The sequence below is a fragment of the Lagenorhynchus albirostris genome, chromosome 8 (genome assembly GCF_949774975.1).
Source record: "Lagenorhynchus albirostris chromosome 8, mLagAlb1.1, whole genome shotgun sequence".
NCBI lineage: Eukaryota > Metazoa > Chordata > Mammalia > Artiodactyla > Delphinidae > Lagenorhynchus > Lagenorhynchus albirostris.
Window position 1 is genome coordinate 2752061 of NC_083102.1, and position 24501 is coordinate 2776561.

Here is a 24501-nt window from a genome sequence, read left to right on the forward strand (position 1 = left end):
ACCTCGGGCCGGGTGCTGCTCCTCTGCCGTGTGGCCTGCCACTCGCGGCCCCTGGACATGCTGGCTGTTACTTGGGCTGGAGTAGTAAAGGGCTCTTCCCTTTCCCTGGGCTCTGTTTTCTGGGTGTCCAGACCTCCCCCCGTTCTAGTACAGGGAGAAAGGGCCCTCTCTCCCAGAGAGAGAGGATAGCATTCCTGGGAGAGGACAGAGCAAGGCCCAAGAAGACGCCCAACCTCCCAGGGTCAGTGGGAGGGGCAGGAGGAAGTTAAACTGGGCTAAACTACACGTCACTTTCCACCAGGAGGAAAACGAAGTTTCCCAAGAGGTTGTGTTGAAACTTAGTACATTTTGAAAAGCTATAAAATATTCTTCCATTCCAAATCTGAATATCCTACAGAGAGAATCCCCCGCCTTTTTAAAGAAAAACCCATAAATACGATGGCTGGTTTTGAACCTTTAATAAAAGTAAAAAATGAATGCAAAAGAACACAATGCTGAAAACTTGGTGTGAATGTGGATCCCGCTAATGTTCAAACCTGGCATAGTGCAAAGCGTGTTCACACTAGTTGACAGTCTACAGACTCAGATGGCTTTGGTTCATACACTCGCTATAAAGTAATCTGGCAACAAAATTCTTCAGATTCACATCTTTTGGCTACATTGTTTCTAACAGGTATAGATTTATTTCCAGTTTAAGAGAAAAAAATACTCACTGTGCATGATCAAGTATATTTGAAAGATTCAATGCCTGCTGTCATCTAACAGCTTCTGGTTTTTCATAAAATGCTGATAGCCTCATTGAAAACTCTTTTCACATAGCTGTTTGATTTCAGAAAAATGTGTAAGGGGGTCATTGCAAAGTTCAGAATGATCCTATTTTCTTTTAAGCAAAATTCCTCTAAAACAAATTAGCTACAGTAACCTAAAATTTACTCCAGGATATTTTCCTCAAAACAAAACCCAACTGCAACGAGGACCATCACGTGAGGGGAGCTGAGAGCACAGCCCACGGCTGCTGGCAGTGGCGCTCAGGGGGAAGGAGTCTTTTCATCCAGCCATGTTCACAGAGTGTAAAACAACCAAAACATTTAAATTGCAAAATACAAAAAGGTAAATTTGTGAGTAAAAATTACAAGTTTACTAAACGCACAAAACTGGAGTATTTCAAAGGACCGGCTCAGTGGAGAGCACAGCAACGAAGTAACTGCACAACTGAGAGGGGCTGTTGCTGAATCTTGCCCCCATGCAGCACTGAAATGGAGAACCCTCCGTAACACCTCATACGTTAAAAAAATAAATATTTAAGAGGATACAAGGCTCAGGTTGGTTTTCATATACATTGCACTTGAAGTTGAAGACCCAGTACTTGCAAACTGGGTCTAACAAACATGGTCTATGCCATTAAATGAATACATTGTGCTCACCACGTCTTTGAGTATTTAGAAACACCAAATGTTTAATACAGTGACATACGCACTCTTCTTTTTACAAGGCAATCACAGATTGCAAATCCCATAGGGCTGTGGGAAAAAAACAGTCATCTCTGTTCTGGAGTATCAAAGAAACACACGATTTTGGCTCACTAAGACTGAGACACACGGCAGGCAGGTGCCCCTCCTAGACGATTACGGATTCTGGATAAACTGCATAAATACTGAGGTGGACATTCCAGCACATCACAGTGCAGAACGATGACCTCTCATTGCCTTCTGCTCTCGGTAAGATTGTCTACATGCGACTCCACGGAGGAATGAAAAGCACAGCCGTACGCTGGGACACGTGCGCAGCTGCGGGACGGGGCGCCCGGCACTGCCACCCTAAGCTCGCCGCCCCTGCCTTTCTCTTTTTTTACACAACCCTATTTTAGAAATCTTTTGGATAAGTAATATTCCTATTTTATCACACTTCATCTTTGTAAGCACCATCGAGCTCTCCCCTGGGCGCTGATACAAAACCAGAGCTGGTAGTTAGGCTTTAGTTCAAGGCTTGGAAATATGGCAACTTGCTTTTAATGACACATGAAACCGAATCCTCGGGACCCTGCAGCCGGCCGGCCTGCACTTGGGGGCCTCCTGAGCAGACCCAGGCGTGAATGCCATCAGGCAAGGTGACATCTCAACACAAGTGGTCATCTTCCCAGTCTGCTGCTCTAAAACAGGTGAACTGTTTTCCAGGAGTCACTTGTACAGTCAGCCCAATCTAAAAAGATTATTGAGGAAAAAAGATAATCTTTGTCACAATCCAGTATCCCAGATTTCCTCCCAAATCTTGCCATTCTTCAGGGTCAGTGGGTTTGAAGAGTCAATCGCTATGTGGCTTTTCAGGAACACCCTACATGCAAAAAGAGAAAAAGCGAGAGGAAATCAGCACTAAATGTATACATATTTTATTTTATTATTATTATTTTTTTGCGGTACGCGGGCCTCTCACTGCTGTGGCCTCTCCCGTTGCGGAGCACAGGCTCCGGACGCACAGGCTCAGCGGCCATGGCCCACAGGCCCAGCCGCTCCGCGGCATGTGGGATCTTCCCGGACCGGGGCACGAACCCGTGTCCCCTGCATCGGCAGGTGGACTCTCAACCACCGCGCCACCAGGGAAGCCCAATGTATACATATTTTAATTAGCAATTAAGCCGATCCTAAAAAGTGAAAGATAAAAAATTCCTTTGAGTTGGATAAGATGATGGAGCCGAGAAATGCGGAGCAGCAGACAAGCTCCAACAACCCCACCGCGGTCCTCTCCCTGTCCGGGGCTAGGAGGGCTAGGAGCCACTGTTTCACCCAGAAAACAGGGCCCGTCCCTCTCAGGCGAGGTGGAGGGTGTAACAGCTCAGGAGCCGTTTCTACACACGCTTCCTCACTGACCTGTACAGAAATTCAGGGAGGTGAACCCTGCACTTGTCACCGCTGTCCAGGCCCGGCCTGGTCAGTCCTCAGCAGAGGACAGATGTTCCACTGGAGGAGCAGATCCAAGACCAGATGACCTTCCTGAGGTCACGGGGCTGCATGAGGAGAGACCGCCACGCCTCCTGCCACGGAGCCAGAGCCCCAGCACACGTTCTAACCTCTGGCTTAGCAGCCGGCCGGCCAAGTGGAGTGGGGAGCGGTGTGCAAGGGCAGCTCCGCGCGCTCCCGAGGCGCCCAGCTCCAGCCCTGCGCTGCACCCACTCAGGCAGGTGGTCAGCCTCCTGAGTTTGGATTTCCCCATCTCTAAAGCGGGCTGACAAGAGTCCCTACCTCCAGGCTGCTGTTACAGGACTCAGCTGACAGTGAAACTACTTAGCACAACACCTTGAGTGCAACAGAAGTGCTAATTAATGTTGTTATTACTACCAGCAGCCGCTGGATGGCAAATAGGAAAGGCGAACTGAATTCCACGTGCCAGGGAAGCGCACCTGTAACCAGGTGTCTGGGGCCTGGGCCCCAGGAAGCAGGGCCACGCTCTTCGCCGTGGCAGCTGGAAGCCTTACTTTTTTTGAGAAAAGACTAAGCTACAAACAGCAACAGATACAGATTCTATAAAATGATGCTACGGACTCACTTTTAAACATGCAGGCTGACAACGAATACCACAAAGAAAAAGCCACTCGGACCATTTAACACTCAAGCAAAGCCAACCTGTAGGTTTGGGGCATGGCTGCCCTTGATGGTAACCATATTTCTTTTAAGGGCAGTGGGAACTGAGAAGGCGCGAGGGGGAGGGGTGCAGAGGCGCTGGGAAGGTCACCCTCAGAGGGAACACAGCCACGTCGCACTGGACTCGGGCAGCTCTGGTCACTGTGTTGACCAGCGCCCACCTAAGGTCTCCACCTTCAGACCTTCATCTTCTTCACTCGAATCACGTCCCACCACAAAAGCCTTACTTGGTGAAGTTTTAAACCAAGAATTCACTCTTAAACGCTGCCCCTAAAATACCACCTCAGATCCATCTTCTGTCTAAGGGCCCAGCGGCACTGCCAGAGGGAAAGAAATGGGCGGTGCTGACCAATCCCATTTCTAAGGCACTGAGCCATTTCCTGGGTTTTAAGGATGGAAATGAGTTTTCAAACTCTTAACAAAGAATAAGCTCACTTTCACAAATAAGCTGTTAATCTTTTCCCTTTCTTTGAAGAAAGAAAATAAAGACTTGGCTTAAGTATTTTAACTCCTTCTTTAAAAAGAAAATGTTTAACTTGCTCTTTTTAAAGACTTTTTTGGGTGAGAAAGATTCCAGCAAGGTGCCAGTCGGTCCCAGCCTAAACTTTCAAGACTCCCCAAAGAGAATAAACATGAGGCTAACGATTCTTGGACACAGATACACAACAGCAGGGCACACATCCCAGTGTGTTAGGATGCACGAGCCTCAGTGGCCCTGGCTTACGTGCTAGGGTCCCCGCAGCCCAGGCCCATGGGACCTTCTCCAGGTGACTGGGATCTGCAACTGCAGTGGCCAGGCAGGTGGAGGAGGGTAGCAGCCACACCTGCAGATGCTTTTACTGCAGTGTCCTCGCTCCAGCCCGCCACGTCCACCTGTTGCTGCTCGGTGGGGAAAGCCCAGGCAACAAAAGGTCCCGGGAAGAACTACAGTTGGGCAGGGACACTCAATGTCGTGGGGAGCCACAGTTTTCTAAAACAAAGCTTAGTATAAATGGAGTTTTCATTCTTCAGCTCTGATATAATCTGAAGCACATTTCATTTCCTACACTTCCAATTCTCTTCTCATGAAAAATACAGTTTTGGCTTCACGCACTTATCTTTTACTGCTGCGACAGCATGCTTTAGAAAGGCCGCCTGCCAGCCCGCGGGAGTGACCAGAAAGGCAGCATCCTCCGTTCAAGCCGAAGTGGACCGAGGATTTGCTAAGAGGAGGGGCAGGTTGAAAGGTTCAAGAGTCAGCAGAACTGGATGTGAAGGCTACGCAATTCCTGCTGGACGAAGGCGGACTTTTTATTAAGATTCTCTACTGCTTTCGGGGTAGATTCGTTTACAGATACTTTGAAGGATGGAAGAAGAGAGAAACAGAAAGGCAGAGACCAGTCTGGACAGACTCAGGGAGGGGCTGCTGGGGTAGGGAGGAGAGTCTGGGAGCTCTGGGGGGACTGATCTGCTGCTTTGTCATCCGCAACCCAAGGCCAAGGCTTTGCTCCCGGTAAACAGACAGCACAGAGGCAGAGGGACCAGACTCCCGCAGTGACCTCCACATAAGCGATCTCAACAGGGCACAGCAGCAGGTCTGCCCACCTCCTGACACACATCCGTCCGCTGCAGAGACCTGTCACCAGCTCCTGCACGCACCTTAGTGCTTCTGCTTCTGCAAGTGCAGCTGGCCCTTGAACAACACGGGTTTGAATAGCACGGTTCCACTGACACGCGGATTTCTTTCAATAGGAAATGCTACAGCGCTGCGTGGTCTGCGGCTGGTTAAATCCACGGAAGCGGAGGGCTGACTCTACGTTACACTCAGATTTTCAACTTCTTGGAGGGCTGGTGCCCCAATCCACGTGCTCTTCAAAGGTCAAAAGAGAAAAAACCCCAAACTACCTGCAGTTCTCCTTCTCAGAAATCGCCACTTTCGTTCCTTTACACACCCCCTGTCCTGTTCCCTACCCTGGGAGCAAGTGCTGCACGCCTTTGCCAATCCGACTGACCGATCCTTTAAAACTACTTAAACCTGGTTCCTCAATCTCAGGCCTCAAGTAACTCATAGGAGTAAGTCTCCCTCATTCGCTCGCCTGACTTCTGGCAGAAACACAGCTGTGACGTGATGTGCGATCGTTTTGCCTTCATTCACACTGACTGTGCCCTCCGCTGGGTTTGGAAACCTGGAGAAAAGGGACTTAGCTCTTTTCTCCCTTGGAGCAGCCGGCAGCGGGCGCCCGCTACCGCATCTGTTCCGAGGACCCACGCTGGACGCAGCAGCCAGAGGGGGAGTCGGGAAAACCAGCTGTGACTGCTCCTCCGGCTGGAAGGGGCCTGCCGTTTCCCCCTTCAGCTGGGATCCAGGCGTAAGGGTGTACATTTTCATGGATGTAAATGTGGCAGGAGCGCTGGGCTCAGAGACCCGGGAGGGTTGTTTCCCTTTGATGACCTGGGATGTTCATCACCCTCCTCCAGTATCAAGACACAACAGTAACATCCAAATAGAAGTTTTTTCCCCAACTTTAAAGAGTGAAAAAGCTTAAGTGGGGAGAATTACAATTATGCCAGCTATCTTAAGTTAGGTTTAAAACTTTCATCTTTTCAAAAACGAAAATGCCTACGACAAGGATGGAACGATCGCTGATAAACCCACCTTCATTCGGCGTCGTGACCAAAGATGTGATTGTGCCACTCTTGTAAAATAAGTTACCTTCAACCATTTCTAGGTGTTAGGAGCTTGTGCATGATGTGTGGTGTCTACCTCTATCAAAAAAGAGCCTTGGGCTTCCCTGGTGGCGCAGTGGTTGAGAGTCCGCCTGCCGATGCAGGGGACACGGGTTCGTGCCCCGGTCCGGGAAGATCCCACATGCCACGGAGCGGCTGGGCCCGTGAGCCATGGCCGCTGAGCCTGCGCGTCCGGAGCCTGTGCTCTGCAAGGGGAGAGGCCACAACGGTGAGAGGCCCACGAACCGCAAAAAAAAAAGAAAGAAAAGACTAAAGCTGGTTAAAAACCTTCATCATAAATGCATGGCAGCATCAGCCCAGCCTCCCGAAGTTATAACCAACTGGCTGAATGCTGTCAGTTTTAACTCCACGAAGAGTCACGGGGGTTGAAGACAACTTATCTCAAAAGCCCTGTTAGGACTCCTCAGCTAAATGGCACTGAAAATAAAAATCCCAAAGCAGTAAGGGATCATAAAGCGGCCTCGTTCTACTCTGAACTGGAAGGGGCGCCAGGGAGCAGCACAGGGGCACCACGAGACTGTGGCCACCGTGAGTGTGAGAAGAGCCAGGTCCTCTGATGCTCACGAGGGGTCGAGAAAGAAAGGTTTTTCAATTGAGTCTGTTCGTTTTGGCAAAAGCAGATCCACACAGAGTCACACAAGGGCGGGAGGCAAGGATGATTTGGGCTCAGGAACCGGTGGAACACGTTACAAATTCTGCCTTTTTGAAATTACTTCCGTTTTTATGAAACAGCCACGCAGCCTTCAGTCTGGCCTCCCAGCCACCCTCAGCCGGCACGGATAAATGGCTTGTTTCTAAAAACACCATCTGAGGAACCAAGTTTCTGAGAAAGCCCCAGAGTGTCTCTGAGAGAAATGGCCCTTACAAGATTCTAGTTTCTTTTTTTTTAGTTCATTTTATTTAAGCCTCGAGTCAAAGTCTATTCAAAATGACAGTTAAATGTCCACATTTCATCAAAGCGCTCAAGTGTCGACCATTAACTCCCGGAAATAACTGCCAAGTCATCCTGACTTCGTTTGTCTTTCTGGCTCTCGGGAAGTGGCTCTGTGCGGGGGTCCCGTTTCTTTCTCTTTAGTTATTAGACAGGGTCCAGGCTGGAGTCCGCCTACCCAGGGAGGCTGAGCCCCCTCCCAGCCTGGTCCACACTCTCATGGGCCTGGCCTGGGGTCCCTTCCCTAGCATAGCATCATCTGTACCTGCATGAAGGCGGGGAGGAAACTCATTATAAATCATTCATTTAGCCACTCAGTAACTTTTCTCTGCCAGTTATCACAGGAGCTGCAGTTCATCTGTAACGTGAGTGGAACTCTAGTTCCTTGTAGTGCGCGTTGTGAGCTTACGATTCCCTGAATCTTTATCATCTAGCAAAGAGTAACCTGGGTATTGTACCTAGTTTTCTTTAATACGCTTTTCTGAATAATTGTCGCGAGTCTCAACTAGATATTTATCAACAGCAACCATAATGTATCACGTACACTCAGCCTATGAAGCTGGAAACCACGGTTGGGCACCCAGGTGACAACTGTACGTACCATGGCTAGCTGTCGTCCTATGTTTCCCACGGTCACACCTCCCGAGAAGAAGATGCACGGGAGCCAGGAGCGGATGTACAGAAAGTCCGGGGACGTGTACCTGGAGAGAAGGAGACGTGAGCCCCTGGGCAGCCGGCTCCCCGGCGCAGGCGGGGCAGGCACACGGCGCACCAGCAGCGTCAGTGTGTGACATCCACGCTCACCGCCACTGCTGGGTGTTCCTTTACATTAAATTACGCATGGTGCATTTTTAACACGTCAATCAACAATAAACAGCGTTTTTGAGAATTTCATGTCTAAGTTTATGCTATGTAATTACAGAAAAAACATGACATCTTAGCTTAGAAGGTATTTTTTTAGAAAGTTAAGTAACAGCTTCCGGACGGAGGTGATATTTGAGAGCACATGCTTACTGATAGACACCATTGTACACCAGCAGCTGAGTGATCACAGTGGCGAGGAAGGCGATGGTGATCCCAAGCCCAAGGCCGCTTCTTGAACGGTCAAATGTCCACCAAAGGCCCAAAGACAGGGCTGCTAACGTCAAGGAGAGCTGAACGTTATTGGCAAAATCCAATTTCTGGCGATGCAGAGTTAAGGAAAAGCGTGACGATTTTTAATACGGTCAAACCCAGAGAAGCCCCAGGGCCTGCAGTTACGTGTGCACCACATAATTCTCCATCCATGGAGGCTGCCAGGCGAGCTGCAGAGAGCATCTGTTGGATACAAGGTTACCGTGACCGAGATGACCTGGAACTTCTCTGGGATCCCTGGGTTGAAAACTTGACTTTACAAGTAAACTTCCTGAAAGCTACATATAAAATTCTGCTGGTATTTCAACCAACAGCATACTTTGCTAGTAAGTCATCTATAGTTCCCCTTTTACTTCTCGTTTTTATTAGTAGGTTGAACTGAGCAAGCCCAGTCTTCGCTCCACGTCTGCAAGAAGACACCTCACCAGGATGGCATCCAACACGACACGGTCGCAGCTGGTGGAGACACGACTGGCTTCCGTCACAACACTGCTTACCAACTGCGGACGAAACAAGTTTGTCAGAGCCCAGACCTCTTATAATACCCTTTTCTGACATTCTTATCATTAAAATCAGGCTAGAGCAGATTTAAGAAGCAGTAACTCTAAAATTAACTTTCTCCAAAAATATAATCTAGTTGTGCTAAAGAAACCATAAATCTTTTGAGACCTGGGAAACCACGGCCCATCTTCCTGAAGAATGCACTGTGTACAGACACGCAGCATGTCTTGTGCGTCCACCCGTGGACGCCAGCACCTGATCCGGAAGTTAGCCTCCACTAAGAACCCTATTCCAGAGGCCACCACTTCTGACTGGCCCTGGGCCTTGCATGGTCATGCCAGGGAGGGACAGAGAAGCAGACAGGCTTCTCCTCCACCTTCTGGAAGGATCCGCCAAGAAGAGTGATGCTCTCGCCACTTCTCACTGGGCCACAGGAACCAGGTCTTCACGGTGGAAGGATGTAAGGTAGAAATGTAAAGGGAATTCACAAGGTGAACTCTGAGGATCCAACAAATGCTGCCTGAGAAAGGACTGAATGAAGACGTCCACTGTGTTCCTGGTGTTAACTGTTTCCTGAAATGAACTGAAAGGACTCCAAGAACCATTATGAAAATTGCTGAGAGTAAACTGAGCAACGTGCTTTGAAATAACATACTCGGAAGAAGATGGTTCAAGTGACTCATGATGTGATATATACTCATTAAAAGTAACGAAACTTTCAACGTGTAACGTAAGAAGCTGCTCTGGACAGCACACCCACTGAAGGATACAGCACTGGCGTGATTGATACCAACAAAAACTGCGACACAGCGCATCACACTGGCCCACTCCCTCTTAAACTTGTGTGGCTCTCCAAGGCGACTGTCAATGCAGGGGTAAAGCAAGCCGACGACAGCTGTTGAAGAAAGACAAGCAGCAGCGTTAGAGAACCGGCTGAAAATGACGTGATCTCTGCGTGGCAATTATTAACATTTTTCAAACCATTCCTTTTCCTAGAAGATTTATCAGCTACAATGTAATATTTGAATTAAAACTAATTTTACATTTTTTTCTCCTCGAGTACAAACAAACAAAAATCACTGTTTCGAAAAATTTAAAATAAAATCGCAGTTCTTTGGTTTGAAGCACAGAAGGAATGGAGCCAGGGGTTAATTATCCATAAGCAAACTACTTCTGCGCCTACACAGGGGCCTCCAGTTTGCATCAGCGTTGTTCCTTCGTACAGTGGGGAGGGGAGCTGCCACGAGGGCCTTGAGGCCTCAGCACCAGTGTGTATAGCCATATACTGAAAGGGTTCAGGAAAACAAAGCAGGAGCCTATCTTTCCAAGAACAAAAATGAGAACACTCTCCCCACCGCTTGGTAACCACAGCATCCCTCCCGTGACACATCCCGGCTGGAACACAGCTCTCCACTCCAGCCTCGTGCTGAGAAGGCAACGTGTTTCCACAGCGCAGGGGATACACCCAGACTCCAGGGGGGGGAGTAGGCAGAGTTAAGAACAGTGGGCCTGTCACTCAGTTGCGTCCCCTTGGACACGGTTGCTTAACCTTCCTGTAATTCAGCTTCCACGTCTGTAAAATGGAGTTACAGCAGAGTCCTTCTGTAAGGACGAAAGGAAGCAAAACATAAAACTGCAAGGTAAGCAGTCCATAAACATCAGCTACGAAGCCGACAGGAGGGCATCCCTCCTGTAGCACCGTGGTCACTTAGGTACATGTTTGTTCTGCCCACCAGACCAGGATGCTTGACAGGGGCAGTCCGCTCACTCTGTACTGCCAACAGCTGGGAGAGCTGATGCTACAGAAAGCATCTGACAAATGTTTGCTAATCAGTGGATGCTGTGTGACCAGAGAAGTACTGTGACCTGAGCTGAGACCAATTCAGCAAGTTTATAAAACCAGCCAAATGACCAAGAAATTCTACTCAAAAAAGACAGTCCGCCTGTCCACAATTTAGACTGCTAACCCTGGGTCATGTTTTGTGGCTGGCCAGGTGTACTGCAGTATGAACTCTGAACGGGATTTGTTTTCCTTCATCTATGGAGCCCAACGTTTTAGGGGGAAGGCCTGGCTTTGGCACGTTCACGGGCATCCCGAAAAAGGAAGTGTGGGAGGCCGCTCGGGCAGCAGTTCTGCCCACTCGGCCCACGTGACGGTTTGTTTTCAGTTACCCAGCGCTGTAGCATGTTCGCTGGGGCAGCCAATCGCACTGCAGTTCCCTCGCTCACCAGTTCTGCCAGCGGCCAATCGCACAGCTCGCTCGGGATGACAGCTGCGGGCTCCCCCAACACTGTCCTCAGGGCCGGATCAGTAAGAGGGAAGGACCTCGGTCAGCCTGGCACAAGCGTGAAACAGCCAATCATCTCCCCACCTGGTCCCCAATCGCTGGGCTTCTTCCAGCCTCCAGGGACTGGCATTGCGGATCACCATCCTCTCCCCCCGCCTCCTTCTCTAAATACAATCACTGGAGATGCACACTTCCCCTCTGCGGATGGTTCGATTTTCAAATGCACGGTTCTCAGAGGCTGAAAATCGTTCTTAACCAAACATCTTCAGTTTCTACTCACCAGCTGCTGTCCCACAGCACGGGGGAACCCACCAGGCGGAGGAGAAGATGGTGGCGATGACCTCCTCAGGGAACAGGGTGACGTTCCTTTGGACCTGCAGCAGGTTCAGCACCAGGGCCAGGACCACGCCCACCGAGAACAGCACCAGGCTCCTTTGCACCAGGTGGTGATGCCAGCTGGTGATGTGGCCGCTGCTGCCATGGCCTCCCACAGCGGCGCTCCCGGGCCCGTGAGCCGGGTCAGCGCCCCGGGCACTGTGGGCCACCAGGGGAGAGGGGCCTGACACTGAGGAGGTGCTCATTTCTCCCGCTTTGGCCTCCAGCCCTCTGGCACTGGCCCTCAGGTGGCTTCTGTGCTTCGCGCCCTTAGCGCTGGGACCGCTCCAGGGGTGGTCGTCTAGTCTGGGCATCAGCCACCAGTGTGACAGGCTTTCCTAGAAGGAAAAGGGGGTGTGGAGGTGGAACCCCGATCAAGTTCACTTCCAAAGGACATGGCAGGTCCAGGGAGGCCCGGTCAGAGGGAGGGCTCTGCTCGCCTTCATCGCCGGTACGTCCAGGGAAACCCCCGAGGCCCTCGGAGTCAGCCGCTCAGGGGAGCCCACGGGCAGGTACCGCGGGGGAGGGCTGCAAGGACCCTGCCCACACACCCCGCCTGGGAGCTGCACAGGCTGTTTTCAGCGGCAGCCGGATTAGGTACACCTGAGCGTTGAGCGCCCGCCGCAGTGCCCCTCTGCATAAGCCCCGAAGTTCTGGCCCGTCCAGTCCAGAAGTTTTTCAGACCCCGTCCGTCTGCAGGAGGCAGACCCAGCCAGGCTAGCCTGGAGGCAGGCCGCCCAGGACAAGGTGCTGGGGTCCTCCGAACTGACAGGATCACTGGCAGAGCCCACCTGGGGTCGGGGGTGCAGCCCCCCGCTCCGGGACTCGGGCTGGGGTCAGAGCGTGCGCCCAGCCCCGAGGGTCGGTGCCGAGGATCCCAGTGGAAGGCCGTCTCGAGGGGCGGCTGCCGGGAGTGGAGACGCCGGCACCCCGACATCCCCGCCCGGCCCGACACCAGGACCCCACCCCCGCCGCCACCGGCCTGGGTCCCCTCGCTGCGCCTCGCGTACCTGGCTGAGGGGCGCCCGCCCGCGGGCTCGCCGAGGGAGGAGATCGCCGAGGAGCGTCACGGCCCAAACCGCCTGGAGTTGAGCCCGCGGCGTTCAGCTCGCCGCGCAGCTTATAAGGCGGGCGGCGGGGCCCCGGGTCACGTGACCCCGCCGCGGCCCGCCGCCCGCCCCAAGCGCCAGGGGGCGTGGCCACCGCGCGCCCCGCCCCTCCCGCGCGCCCGTCCGCTCGCGGTCTGGTGAGGCGGCCGCGACCAATCGGGGGCGGGCGACCCATATGACGTCATCACACGCCACCGCAGACCTGCGTCCGGCGCACTGACTTGGGAGCGCGGACGGACGGCGGACTGACGGCGCCGGGGGCCGGACGGGGGGAGCCGGACGGGGGGCGGGGGGCGGACGGGGACGGACTGACGGACGGGGCTGTGGGGGAGGGGACGGACACACCGAAGGGCGGAGCCGGGGGGGGACGACGGGCTGGGGGACCGATGGACGGGAATGCGGGGAATGCCCGACGGCGGACCGATGCACGGCGCTGCGGGGCTGTGTCGACAGGCTGGGGGACTGACCGACGGACGGGGCCGGGGAGTGGGGCGCAGGCTGACGGACGGGGCTGGCCGAGAGCGCCCCGGACCTCGGGCGGGCGGCTCCCCGCGCAGATTCGGACCGGACGGCGGCGGGAGGGCCGTTTCCAGCAATTGGCAGCCGCGGGCCTGGCGTCGGGTGGTTGAACACCTTAGTCCCCAGACCCTGACGCAGGCATGGCCCATTCCAAAACTTCCCCAGTCAGGCCTCGCCAGCTGGTCACTCTCTGCACCTGCCTGTCACCTGATAATACGCTGATCTCTATCCCCTGTCGTGCTCCCTGAGGCTCCTGACACCACAGCTGCTAATTTAAAGCGGGTTCGTGTGTGCAGTGACCAGAAGGTGCTGGCATGCGTAGTAAGGGCTCGGAGATACGAGTTGTTTATCGTGTGTGCAAGGATGTGCGTGTTGTTAAGGGTACTTTTATGTTTCCCAGCCACAAGAGTGGTTCTGAAAACTTACGACATAAGATCCTTTATGAAAATGAAAGTGATGAAATTTTCATAAAATAATTTCTTCTAGTTTCTAACTTTCCTTTCACGGGAAAACAAACCATCAAAACCACTCATGAAAAAATAAGACGTTGTTTTATCTTGCTGATGTAATATATTTATACCCCGTTTGCCACATGGGTCTCACCATCCAAAGAGGAGGCAGGCTCCTCGCCGACTGAAAACCCACATCTTGTTGAGCAAGGTCGTATTATTAAGATGTCCTTGAAAAACAGTAGAGAAAGTCTATGGTCTTTTGTACTGTCTGCGGGTGAGCAGAGATTGAGAGGAAGTTTGTGCTCTAAATAGCAAATTCTCTCACGGCCAAGAGACCCTACAGGCTTAGGCAGTGTGAAATACCATATTGTGTGGCATCTTCCACATCAGGGTTTCTGGCTTTATGCCAGAAGGTTAAAAAAAACCTGAACATCTTCCGGAGGTATCAACATTTCTCAAATTTGATTTGGAGAGTGGGGGTAGGATTCACAAAAATTTCTAATAGTAATCAGGAGACTTCAAGGAAAAGTAATGCTGGCAGTGGCTTTGTTTACTGTCCCAGACCATAGCGGTGTTTCCTTAGGAAACCTGAGAGGCGCTACAAAAGACAGTTGCCTTGTTAGCGTGTTGCTGTTGCCCCAGGGTCAGAACTGGTTTCTCTTCTTTGTCTCCTTCACCTGACGGGCTAGACACAGCCTGATTGTGTGGATGTCCTACTCCCGGTCCATGATGCCAACGTGGCATGAATTTAACCTAATCTTCTACTTCTATGAAAACATAAAAGACTGTTGTCACTGTGGATTGTAACCAAAATTGCTCTCCAATGGTTATGTTCAATCGAGACAGCAGCTAATAATGTGACTTGTTTTCATTTCTTGAGCCTGACCCAGACAAAGCAGGAGTTGGTGGAAAGGAGGGTTCCGTTTTCAGCTCTGCCTGTGGGCAGGCAGAGCCAGGCTTTCCTCTCTCTGCCCTGGTTACAACTATGTACTTTGTTCCCAAATGTTCAAAGTAGTTTTGACTCCAAGGAATCCAAGAAAGGCTTGGAGCCTTGAAAGGCTCCAAGTGGCCTTTCTCTCTTCTTCTCTCTGGAAGTCTGCATAAGTACGTGAAGATATGTTTCTCTGTGTGTGTGTCTGTGTGTGTGTGTGTGTATACCTTCACAGTAATGTTGGAACCCACAAAGTTCCAAAAAGCTGCCCAGCTATCAAGCAACAGGAAACTGGTCCGATAAAAGGTGGCACATCAGTACGATGGGTTACAGTATAATTGAGAGTCATCCCTTCTTCAACCATCAGAGGACTGTGCTGGGTCTGCCCTACCCCACCCTCAAGTTCAAGTCCCATACACACAGGTTAGGAAGCACTGATGTAAATCAAGCTCTTAACCTCATGGAGACGCATCTACATCGCAGCCTTGACCCTGAAATGTAGGTGTGTCATGGATTCAGTTGGGCAACACCAGTAGGTACAGGAAGCTTTTGCACATCTGCTTTCAAAACCTGGTTTATTCAGATCTATGAGGCCCAATAAACCAAGGTGACAGCTCTCTGCTTACCTACTGAACTGCTGTACACAGGGATTCCCGGCAGCACAGAAATCAGTGTACTGTCTTCTGGGATCTAAGATAGTTTTCTTCATCTTTTTTCTCTTGCCATTCTGCATGGCCATGCAGACTCTCCCAATATCTTTCAATTTCAATGTTCCTTATGTCCAAGTACGTATCTTATAAAAAAACTTTATGGGTTCCTGTGTTGTCTGTCTGCTGTGCAGAAAAGGGCTGTGAATTCCATTAGCTAATTGGTGTGTTAGGGTCTGTTCACTCAGTGACCTTTTTCTCTCTACCGGAGCAGATGTTAATGCAGCCTAGCCTCTGGTTCTCCATCCCCTCTGGCGTCTGTACTGGGACTCTGTGAACCGGGGGGCTCCTGAAGCCACACAGAGGCCCCGGGGACCCGTGGGAAGGCGGGAGGGATGCCTGTGAGCTGCATTTTGTCTGGTCCCTGCCGAGGGCTGTCAGCATGGCCTCTATCTCAGGTAGCGTTGGTCACTGCATCCCCAGGGTGTGTGGTTTGCCTAAATGCCTGTGGAGTCTGATCCCATGAAAGAAGTCAGTCTAGGGGAATGACAATGGAAGGATTTGGATTTACTGTCTGGAGACCGCAGCCTCGATATCAGAAACCATATTCAAATATTTTGAGAGTTTGAAATGCCATTATCTCCAGCGAGGCTGTCATTGATGCAGTTTCTCTGTTCAGCATAATGGGCTCTATTCTCTCCAGCCCCAGTCAGTGACTCTGAGTTAAGTGTCTGGGCAAATGTGTTCATGAGGGTCCCATTTGGTTCTTAATTGTACCACTTTATATTAATCATTATAGATGTGCTATTACACAAGGGGAGTTTACTGTCCCTTAGGAACTAAACCCAGTCCCGTGCCTTCTCCCCAGACCACTCACTAAGGGCATGATGCTCAGTAGCTCTTCTGGACACAGACGAATCGTGGGATCATGGGCGGTGTGTGTGTGGGGCTGTTATAAGAACTTTAAGACATCGTGTGGTGGGCAATCTATGGCTCTTAGTCTGTATTCCTACTGTCCTTTTAATTGTAACACTAATAACCATTTTAAAAATAATCTATTTAAATAACCTATTTTTGAAATTAGGGTAGATGATTAAGTATATTATTATTATTTTTAAAATTTATTTATTTATTTATTTTTGGCTGCGTTGGGTCTTTGTTCCTGTGCGCGGGCTTTCTCTAGTTGAGGCGATAGGGGGCTACTGTTTGTTGCGGTGCGTGGTCTTCCCATTGCGGTGGCTTCTCTTGTTGCAGAGCACCGGCTCCAGGCATGAGGGCTTTAGTAGTTGCAGCTCGCAGGCTCAGTAGTTGTGGTTCATGAGCTCTAGAGCGCAACCCCAGTAGTTGTGGTGCCCAGGCTTAGTTGTTCTGCGGCATGTGAGATCTTCCCGGACCAGGACTCAAACCCATGTCCCCTGCATCGCCAGGTGGATTCTTAATCACTGGCCACCAGGGAAGCCCAGTATATTATTTTTAAATAAAAAAACATCACGTGCTTATTGTAAAACATTCAGAAAACATGTGAAAATACATTTTAAGAAAATCCATAATTCCCACCACCTAGAGACACTCACTGTAACTTTTTGGGGTATTTCCAGATATTTTTCCTATGCACGTATGTGTGTGTTTTTTTAAAAAAAACACAAGTAGGATCATACTTTGCGTATAGTGGAACCAGGCCTTCGGAGCTCATGCATAGACCATGTCATCACTTTTTAGCAGCGTTGTTGAGATAAAATTCACTAATCATGTAATTCACCCGTCTGAAGTGTACAATTCAATAGCTCTTAGTATATGCACAGAGTTGTGCAACCATCACCACAGCCAGTGTTAGAACATTTTATCACCCTGAAAGAAGCTCTGTGTGTGCCGAGCTATCATTCCCCTCCTGCGCCTCCCATCCCACCCTCCAGCTTCCACTCCCCAGCCCTAGGCAACTACTAATCTCTTTTCTGTCTCTATAGGTTCTGGAGTTTCATATGAATGGAATTATATAATATGTGGTCTTTTGTGTTTAGATTCTATCACTTAGCGTGATGTTTTCAAGGTTCATCCTCATTGCACCACGTACCAGTACTTCATTCCTTTTTACGACTGAGTAATATCCCATTATGTGGAAATACCACATTTTGTTTACTCACCAGTGGATGGGCAATTGTGTTGTTTCCACTGTTTGTCTATGATGAATAATGCTTCTTACAAACATCTGTGTGTGAGTTTCTGTGTGGACATATGTGTTCCCTTCTCTCGGGGGGAACTGCTGAGAGTAGACTTGCTGACCCTCTAGTAACTGTCTTTAATTGTTTATGGAACTGCTGGACTCTTCCAGAGCAGCTGTACCATTTCACATTCCCACCAGCAGCATATGAAGGTTCTGATTTCTCCACACCCTCACCAATGCTGGTTGTTATCTGACTTTTTGATTCTAGTTAGCCCAGTGGGTGTGAAGTGTGTGTGTCTTCGTCTTGATAGCAGGATGGTATTCTTCCTGTATGTTGGGGAGTGTCTTCGCTTGTTTGCTAAGACTCTATTGATAAGTGTCATCTCAACACGAGTGAGGGAATGAAGTGAGTGAACCAGTGAAGGAGGAAATACAAGGCAGAGCCTTACCGACATGGCTGCAGCTGTCCGAGGAAACACATCCACTTGCCTGGTCGTGCACCATGTCTCCCATACAGGCTGCGGAGAACAAACATGTTTTACAAGAACAGTCCTTTGGGGAAAAGAAAAAAAAAGCGTATCTTTAGTTTTCTGTCTCCCTTCTCTGGTTGGTCAAGTTTGTCCCTTGGTCACCATGTCCTCCGCGGTTCCGATTCTGGTTCTCAGCACCCCCTGTAGCTGCTGGGGATCCAGAGCCCACGGCGAGTGCATTGTCGGAGTCTGAAGCGTAGGAAGAGCCCAGGGCTGCTTCTGCAGGTCCAGTTGGGTCAGATGGTCCATTCCTGTGTCAGTCACTCAGAAGGGGAAAAAAGATTCGTGAGAGCTCGACCCTTTGATTTACAGAGACCTCTGCAAATGGCGGCCAGAGTCTTTGGAGGATGCACGAAGGCAGGGTGTGTGGGGTGAGGAATGAATGAGCGTTGGTGGCCCTGGGGGCGGAGATTAGGAAAAGGCTGCAAAGGGCACTGGGATGGAAGGTCCAGAAACAGGAAAAGGAATGTGGTTAGGAAACCCAGAGAGACGCTCCCGTTCGCAGCACAGACACTAAACGCAACGACGCAGTGATCAGCATGGGCCCTGAGCAAGGATGACGTGCAAGTCTGTAAACGCTTCTTCCACGTTAAAGGGGAAAAAAGAAACCCGGAGAGGTGTGTTCCACGAAGGAGGGTCAGCAGAGGCAGAGGCCAGCTCCTGTCCGAAGGAGGCCGTGATGGGACGTGGGGAACTTGGGGGGGACAGTGCGGAGTCAGGCTGCTGCTTCATAAGGAGCCAGGTTGGGCAAGGAGGGGAGAACAGGGCTGGAGGGGAGCGTGGGCTGAGGTGTTTTCTCTTGTTTTAAAGACGGGAGAGACACACATTTAAGTGCTGATGGAAGATTCCAGTAGAAAGAGAGAGAAAAGGGGGAGAAAGTGTGAGTAACTCCTGAAGAGTCCTGCTGAGGAGGGATGGGTGTGGGGTGAGTAGGGGTTGGCTGTCCCCAGGAGGGCGCCCCTGAGGAAGGCCTGGGCCCGCAGGCGGTGGGCCTGGAGGGTGGGCTCCAGGGCGCCGCCCTCAGGGCTTTCGAGTTTGCTGGAGGCTTCGGAGTGAGGGGTGAGCTGGCCAAGCGAGGGCCTCCTGGGGCTTCGTGCCGGGCCTCCACAGGGTCTGCAGGGTGGCGCGATGATTCCTTTGTGCACCATCTGGGGGCAAGAGAAACTGGGTTTTTCCAGGTGCAACAAAGGAAGGACACCGGGGCAGGGAAGGTTAGCGTATCGGGGAGTGGTTCATGGACGTGGGCGGAGGCCCGGGGGTGGGGGTGGCAGCGGCCCCCCGGGAGGGAGAACCGCGCAGAGTGCCGTGAGAGCTCGGTGTTCCTCCCGCGTGCGGCATCTGTGTTTTGTCTGCTGGCATAACCCAGGCACCTACACATGCGTTACTGGATACACGATCTGGAGGAGAGACTGCGGTCACGCGGGGGGTTCCAGAGGGACAGCAGCTGTGGGTGATGGTGACACGCCACGGCGTGGCCCTGGAGTTGGGCGGCCGAAGTGGCGAGGAAGAGCCTCGCGGGCCATGGGGTCCGGCGAGGCGGGGCCGGGGCGCGGCTGAGTCGTACTCGCGTGGGCGGACAGAGCTGCTTAGGCGGGATGGGCTGTGGAAGAGGATGTGTGCCTGGCCCCGTCTCCAGGGAGTGACGACAGTGGACTCAGACGATGGTAGGTGGCTGTGGCTAAGAGGCTGCACTGGGTTGAATAGCGTCACCCCAAATGCGTGTCCGGGACCTCAGACTACAACCTTATTTGGAAATTGGGTCATTGCAGCTGTGGTTAGTCAAGATGAGGCCATGCCGGAGCAGGGCTGGCCCTTAATCCAACATGACTGGTGTCCTAATAAGAAGAGGGACAGAGCCACGGAGAGAGAGGACACAGAGAAAGGCCACGTCATGATGGAGGCAGAGGGTGGAGAGATGCAGCTGCAGGCTGAGGAAGCCGAGGGTGGCCGGGAGCCCCCGAAGCTGCAAGGCGCAGGAAGGGCCCTCCCCAGAGCCTTCAGAGGGAGCGCGGTGCTGACAGCACCTTGATTTCAGACTGCTGGTCTCCAGAACGGAGAGACAAGAAATGCCTGTTGTTTTAAGGCCCCCAGTTTGTGGTGCTTCGTTACAGAGGCCCCAGGAAACTAACACAGAGGGAAGGACAGGTCTGTGGGACAGCCAGGTCCTGCCAAGCCTGGAGGCGTGGGCGTGGGCGGGGAAGAGGCTGAGACGGCAGGCAAGTTCACGGTCCAGACGGGGATTTCTAGAGGGCGGGGGCGTAGCCGGGAGGAGACTGTGGAATCAGGGAAGAGGAGAGGTGGGTGGTCAGCGTCTCATGCCTCACAGCCCTGTCTTCCTTGGTTATTGTCCAAAATGCAGATGCCCAACATGGCCTCTGTTATCATTATTATTATTATTTTTTTTGTTGTTGTTTTTTTTGTTTTTTTGTTTTTTTGTTTTTTGTGGTACGCGGGCCTCTAACTGTTGTGGCCTCTCCCATTGCGGAGCACAGGCCCCGGACGCGCAGGCTCAGCGGCCATGGCTCACGGGCCCAGCCCCTCCGCAGCATGTGGGATCCTCCCAGACCGGGGCACGAACCCGTGTCCCCTGCATCGGCAGGCGGACTCTCAATCACTGCGCCACCAGGGAAGCCCTCATTATTATTTTTTAATATTTATTTGTTTGTCTGCGCCGGGTCTTCGTTGCAGCACGTGGATGCTTAGTTGCGGCATGCATGTGGGATCTAGTTCCCTGACCAGGGATCAAACCCGGGCCCCCTGCATTGAGAGCGTGGGGTCTTAACCACTGCACCGCCAGGGAAGTCCCTGGCCTCTGTTATTTAACCTTCATAAACACCTGAAGGATAGGTGTCATCTGTTACCTAGCTGTGAAGAATTTGAGTCCCGAATTAAGAAATTTGCTCAGAGCTGTTGCACATGAGTGACAGAGCAGGGATTCAAATCCAGGCCCATCTGAGTTGGAAGCTGCTGCCCTCCCTCCTCCTTCCTACCCACACCCCCAAACCCTCATTGAGCATCTGCTGTATACACTGTATACAGAAGCTCAGGCATCTACCTGTGTCCTCTACAAGCTCACAAGCTGGTAGAGAAGGGCATCGTGTGAGCTTCACAGGACTGTAGTAGCAAATTGTCATAAACTTGTGGCTCAAAATAATGCACATTTCTTGTCTTAAGAGTTCTGGAGGATGGAAGTCCGAAATGGGTTTGAGTGAGTTAAAATCGAGGCATCACAGGCTGCGCTCCTTCTGGAGGCTCCCTGCCTCTCCCAGCTCCTGGAGACCCCCCCTACCCTGGGTTCGTGGCCCCTCCTATATCAGCCTGACGTCTGCTTCTGTCCTCCTGTCTCCTTCTCTGACTCTGCAGCTTCCCTCTGTCACTTCTGAAGACCCTCCTGGGTAATCCAGGACGGTCTCCCCATCTCAAGAGCCTTGACTTAACCGCATGTGCAGAGTCCCGCTGTCGTGCAGGGCGCCATGGTCCCAGGCTCCAGGGGTTAGGACGTGGCCACATGCGAGGAGCACTGTGTCCTGCAGCCAGAGACGTGGGGCCACCGTCCGATGCAGGTTTCCTCACAGAGGTTCACGCAGGATGCCATGGGAGCACAGACGTGCCCCTCAGGGGTGAGAGGCTCGAGCCTGTCACGTGGAGACGGGCAGTGGGGGCGGGCGTGAGCACGGCTGGGGGGTCGGGTCAGTGTCTGGAGGAAGGAGGGGAGTTCCTAGGGCCAAACCCCGAGGGACATGCTCAGTAACTTAGGCTTTATCCCCTGGGCTGATGTCTGCAGACCTTAATTTTTTCTGGAGAAGGAAGGATTTATTATGACTTGCAGCAAGTAAGAAGAACGCCGGGGATCTTTCCCGAAGCAGTGTCTACTCTCTGCAGACCTTTTTTGATCACATGTTTCTGTTGGTTAAACGAGGGTTAGCTCTCACCCTAAATAAGTGTGTCAGTGTATTTAAAAATTATATGTGTATCGTTATACTAATACCTTGTGTACTGTTATAAGATGTATAAAACAGGGATTTACTAACAGAACACCCGGAATTTTAGCTGGACACGTGATGACACTTCCCAGGCTCCCTTGAGTGCAGGTGTGGCCGTGGGCCAATGGGATGTGAGCAGACGTGCCTGAGCCACTTCTGGGTCATCTCTTTTTTTAAACTAATTAATTAATTAATTAATGTATTTATGTACTTATGTACGTATGTATATATGTATGTATTTTTGGCTGCGTTGGGTCTTCGTTGCTGCGCACGGGCTGTCTCTAGTTGAGGCGAGTGGGGGCTACCCTTCTCATTGTGGTGGCTTCTCTTGTTGCAGAGCATAGGCTCTGGGTGCGTGGGCTTCGGTAGTTGCAGCGTGCGGGCTCAGTAGTCGTGGCTCGCGGGCTCTAGAGCACGTGGGCTCCATTAGTTGTGGAGCGCGGGCTTAGTTGATCCTCGGCACGTGGGATCTTCCCGGACCAGGGATCGAAGCCGTGTCCCCTGCATTGGCAGATGGATTCTTAACCACTGCGCCACCAGGGAAGTCCCTGGGACATCTCTTTAAAGACAAAGTGCTTTCCTGAGTCCCTTCTTAGTCTCCCCTTATTCCTGCAACAGAGAATGTGGACGGAAAGGTGAGCCGGCTTCTACCCTGCAGACAAGATGACACCGTCAGGACAGAGGAGACACAGGCCCTGTGGAATGACCCGTGAAGCACAGTCTGCTCATGTCCACATGATTTCAGCAGAGAGAGCTAAACATCTGCCTAAGTCTGTCATCTTTCATCGCCCAGTTACAGCAGCTTTGGTTTTACCCTGATGCGTATACTGTGTCCAAGTTCACGTTTAAGCTCAGGTTGTTTTCCTAAGTGCTTTGCCGTGAGATGTATAACAAAGCTCCGCCTGGCGGAAAATATGTTCACGGCCCCTTCCCGTCTCCTTACAGGGGATGCTAAGGTTTTGTTACTATTATAAACACGCAAGAAGGACACGGATTATGAAGTGGTTTCTGAGTTAAGATGACCTATAAGCCACATCAGGGGCTGCAGTGCGGTAGCCGTGGGCTGAAATACACACTGGCGGTGTGACCCACGTGTGCCTGGACACGTGACGTCCGGCGTGGCCTGCAGCTGCCGGTCTGGCTGAGCAGAGTTGCTGCTGTCAACCTGTTTGGTGAAAGTTAGCAGAACTGGATTTCTGTTTAGAAACACTTTGCAGAGCCCTGGGGTGCCTTGCTGCTCCAGGCGTGGGGCGTCTCAGGAGCTCGGGGTGGTCATGCTCTCACTCTTTGCTCTGGGAGATGATCAGACCTGGATGGGCCAGGACCAGGAGCAGCAGTAACTGTCTGGGGGGACAGGCCACGGCGTGATGTTGGCTCACCTGGTGGGGCTGGAGGGGAGCCGGGAGCCGGGAGCTCTGGGGTAGAGTGTGGGGTTCGCTGTGCCTTTTCTCCCCTCCGTGCCTGGGACAAGGTGTAGCTGGTGGGGTCTGTGGCCCCTTGGGATGAGCCGCCCCCCCAGAAGGTCTCAGGGAGCACAGAGCCCATGACCCCTGCCGAGTGGCCCTTCGGTCCAGGGTCCGTGAGGGAGCAGAGGGCATTGTGTCTTCTACTTGGCCGCGGCCGGAGACAGGGTGGGGCAGAGACCCCCATCCTCAGGACAGAAGGTGGAAAGGCCTGGCTCCACTTCCTGCCTCAGAAGTGAGCGAGGGGTACAGCCTGGGGACAGCAACTCTGAGAATGTCTGTGCTTCCCTGGTTTGTTGCTGTTTTTAATCCTTTGTTGCTTTGCCTGTGGTTATTGGCAACAAAATCTTTAAAACAGAAAAAGGAAAAGGGCGTTCGTATGTGCCCTTATTCAAGATTAACAAGAAAGAGGAAAAGTGGAAAAATGACAACCTGTTTTTCAGCCAGCTTTGGGGGTGAGCTGGGGGGAATGGGGGACAGGGCCCCAAGGGATAACGTGGGTGACGGTAGCAACACAGAGAGGACAGGGGCTGCCCGGGGTACGAGTCTGGCCCAGCTGCATAACAGGGAGGGTTTCTGGAATTCCTCGGGGATGCAGAGGGAAGGGGGAGGTTCCCAGCGGGTCCGGGCGGGTGGTGCTGCCGTCCAGCTGGCTGGTGACCCTGGGTTCTGGAGGAGGAGCGGGTCGGCCTGTGGGATCGGGCGAGGGTGGGAGGGAGGATGGGGGATGCTGGGAAGCTGCTTGGACACGTAGGGGGTCTGGACCCCAGCAGATTTCAACAGGAACGTGTGTAAAAAATGGAGGAAGCAAAGGAGACAGACTGACGGCCAATGAGCACATGAAGACGCGCTCAGCATCACTAATCATCAGGGAAACGCAAACCAGCCCCGTCATGAGATGCCACCTCACACCCGCGAGGTTGGCTGTTTCTAAAAACAGAAACAAAAGATAAGTGTTGGCGAGAGAACATGGAGCAGTTGGAGCCTGTGTACTGGTGGTGGTGGCGTAAAATGGTGCCACCCGTATGGAAAGTAGGAGAGTGACTTGTCAAAAAGTTAAACATAAAACTACCGTGCGATTCAGCAAGTCCACTTCCGGATTTATACCTGAAAGA

General features: G+C 51.9%; 1 protein-coding gene across 4 annotated transcripts; it reads right to left on the reverse strand.

The window, feature by feature from the left end:
* Positions 1 to 441: 441 nt before the first annotated feature.
* Positions 442 to 12736, reverse strand: INSIG1 (insulin induced gene 1). Of its 4 annotated transcripts, none has more exons than XM_060156286.1 (6): positions 12602 to 12736; positions 11497 to 11929; positions 9699 to 9823; positions 8308 to 8474; positions 7895 to 7994; positions 442 to 2199 (listed from the first exon to the last, which is right to left on the reverse strand). In XM_060156286.1, the coding sequence occupies exons 2-6, from the start codon at positions 11903 to 11905 to the stop codon at positions 2116 to 2118; spliced, it is 885 nt and encodes a 294-aa protein (XP_060012269.1). In that variant the 5' UTR covers positions 11906 to 11929; positions 12602 to 12736; the 3' UTR covers positions 442 to 2115. The 4 variants fall into 4 exon arrangements, 3 of the variants coding, with proteins under 3 accessions (XP_060012269.1, XP_060012271.1, XP_060012272.1); XM_060156288.1 differs by having other exon boundaries at positions 442 to 2331; XM_060156289.1 differs by lacking the exon at positions 442 to 2199 and adding an exon at positions 7210 to 7558.
* Between the last annotated feature and the right edge of the window lie 11765 nt (positions 12737 to 24501).

Coding starts and splice junctions, on each gene's coding strand:
- INSIG1 (XM_060156286.1), bottom strand. CDS start 11,905: ATGCCCAGACTAGACGACCACCCCTGGAGCGGTCCCAGCGCTAAGGGC. Junction 9,824..11,496: donor GTGCTGTGGGACAGCAGCTG/GTGAGTAGAAAC, acceptor TTTCTTCAACAG/CTGTCGTCGGCTTGCTTTAC. Junction 8,475..9,698: donor GTATCAATCACGCCAGTGCT/GTATCCTTCAGT, acceptor CTGCATCGCCAG/AAATTGGATTTTGCCAATAA.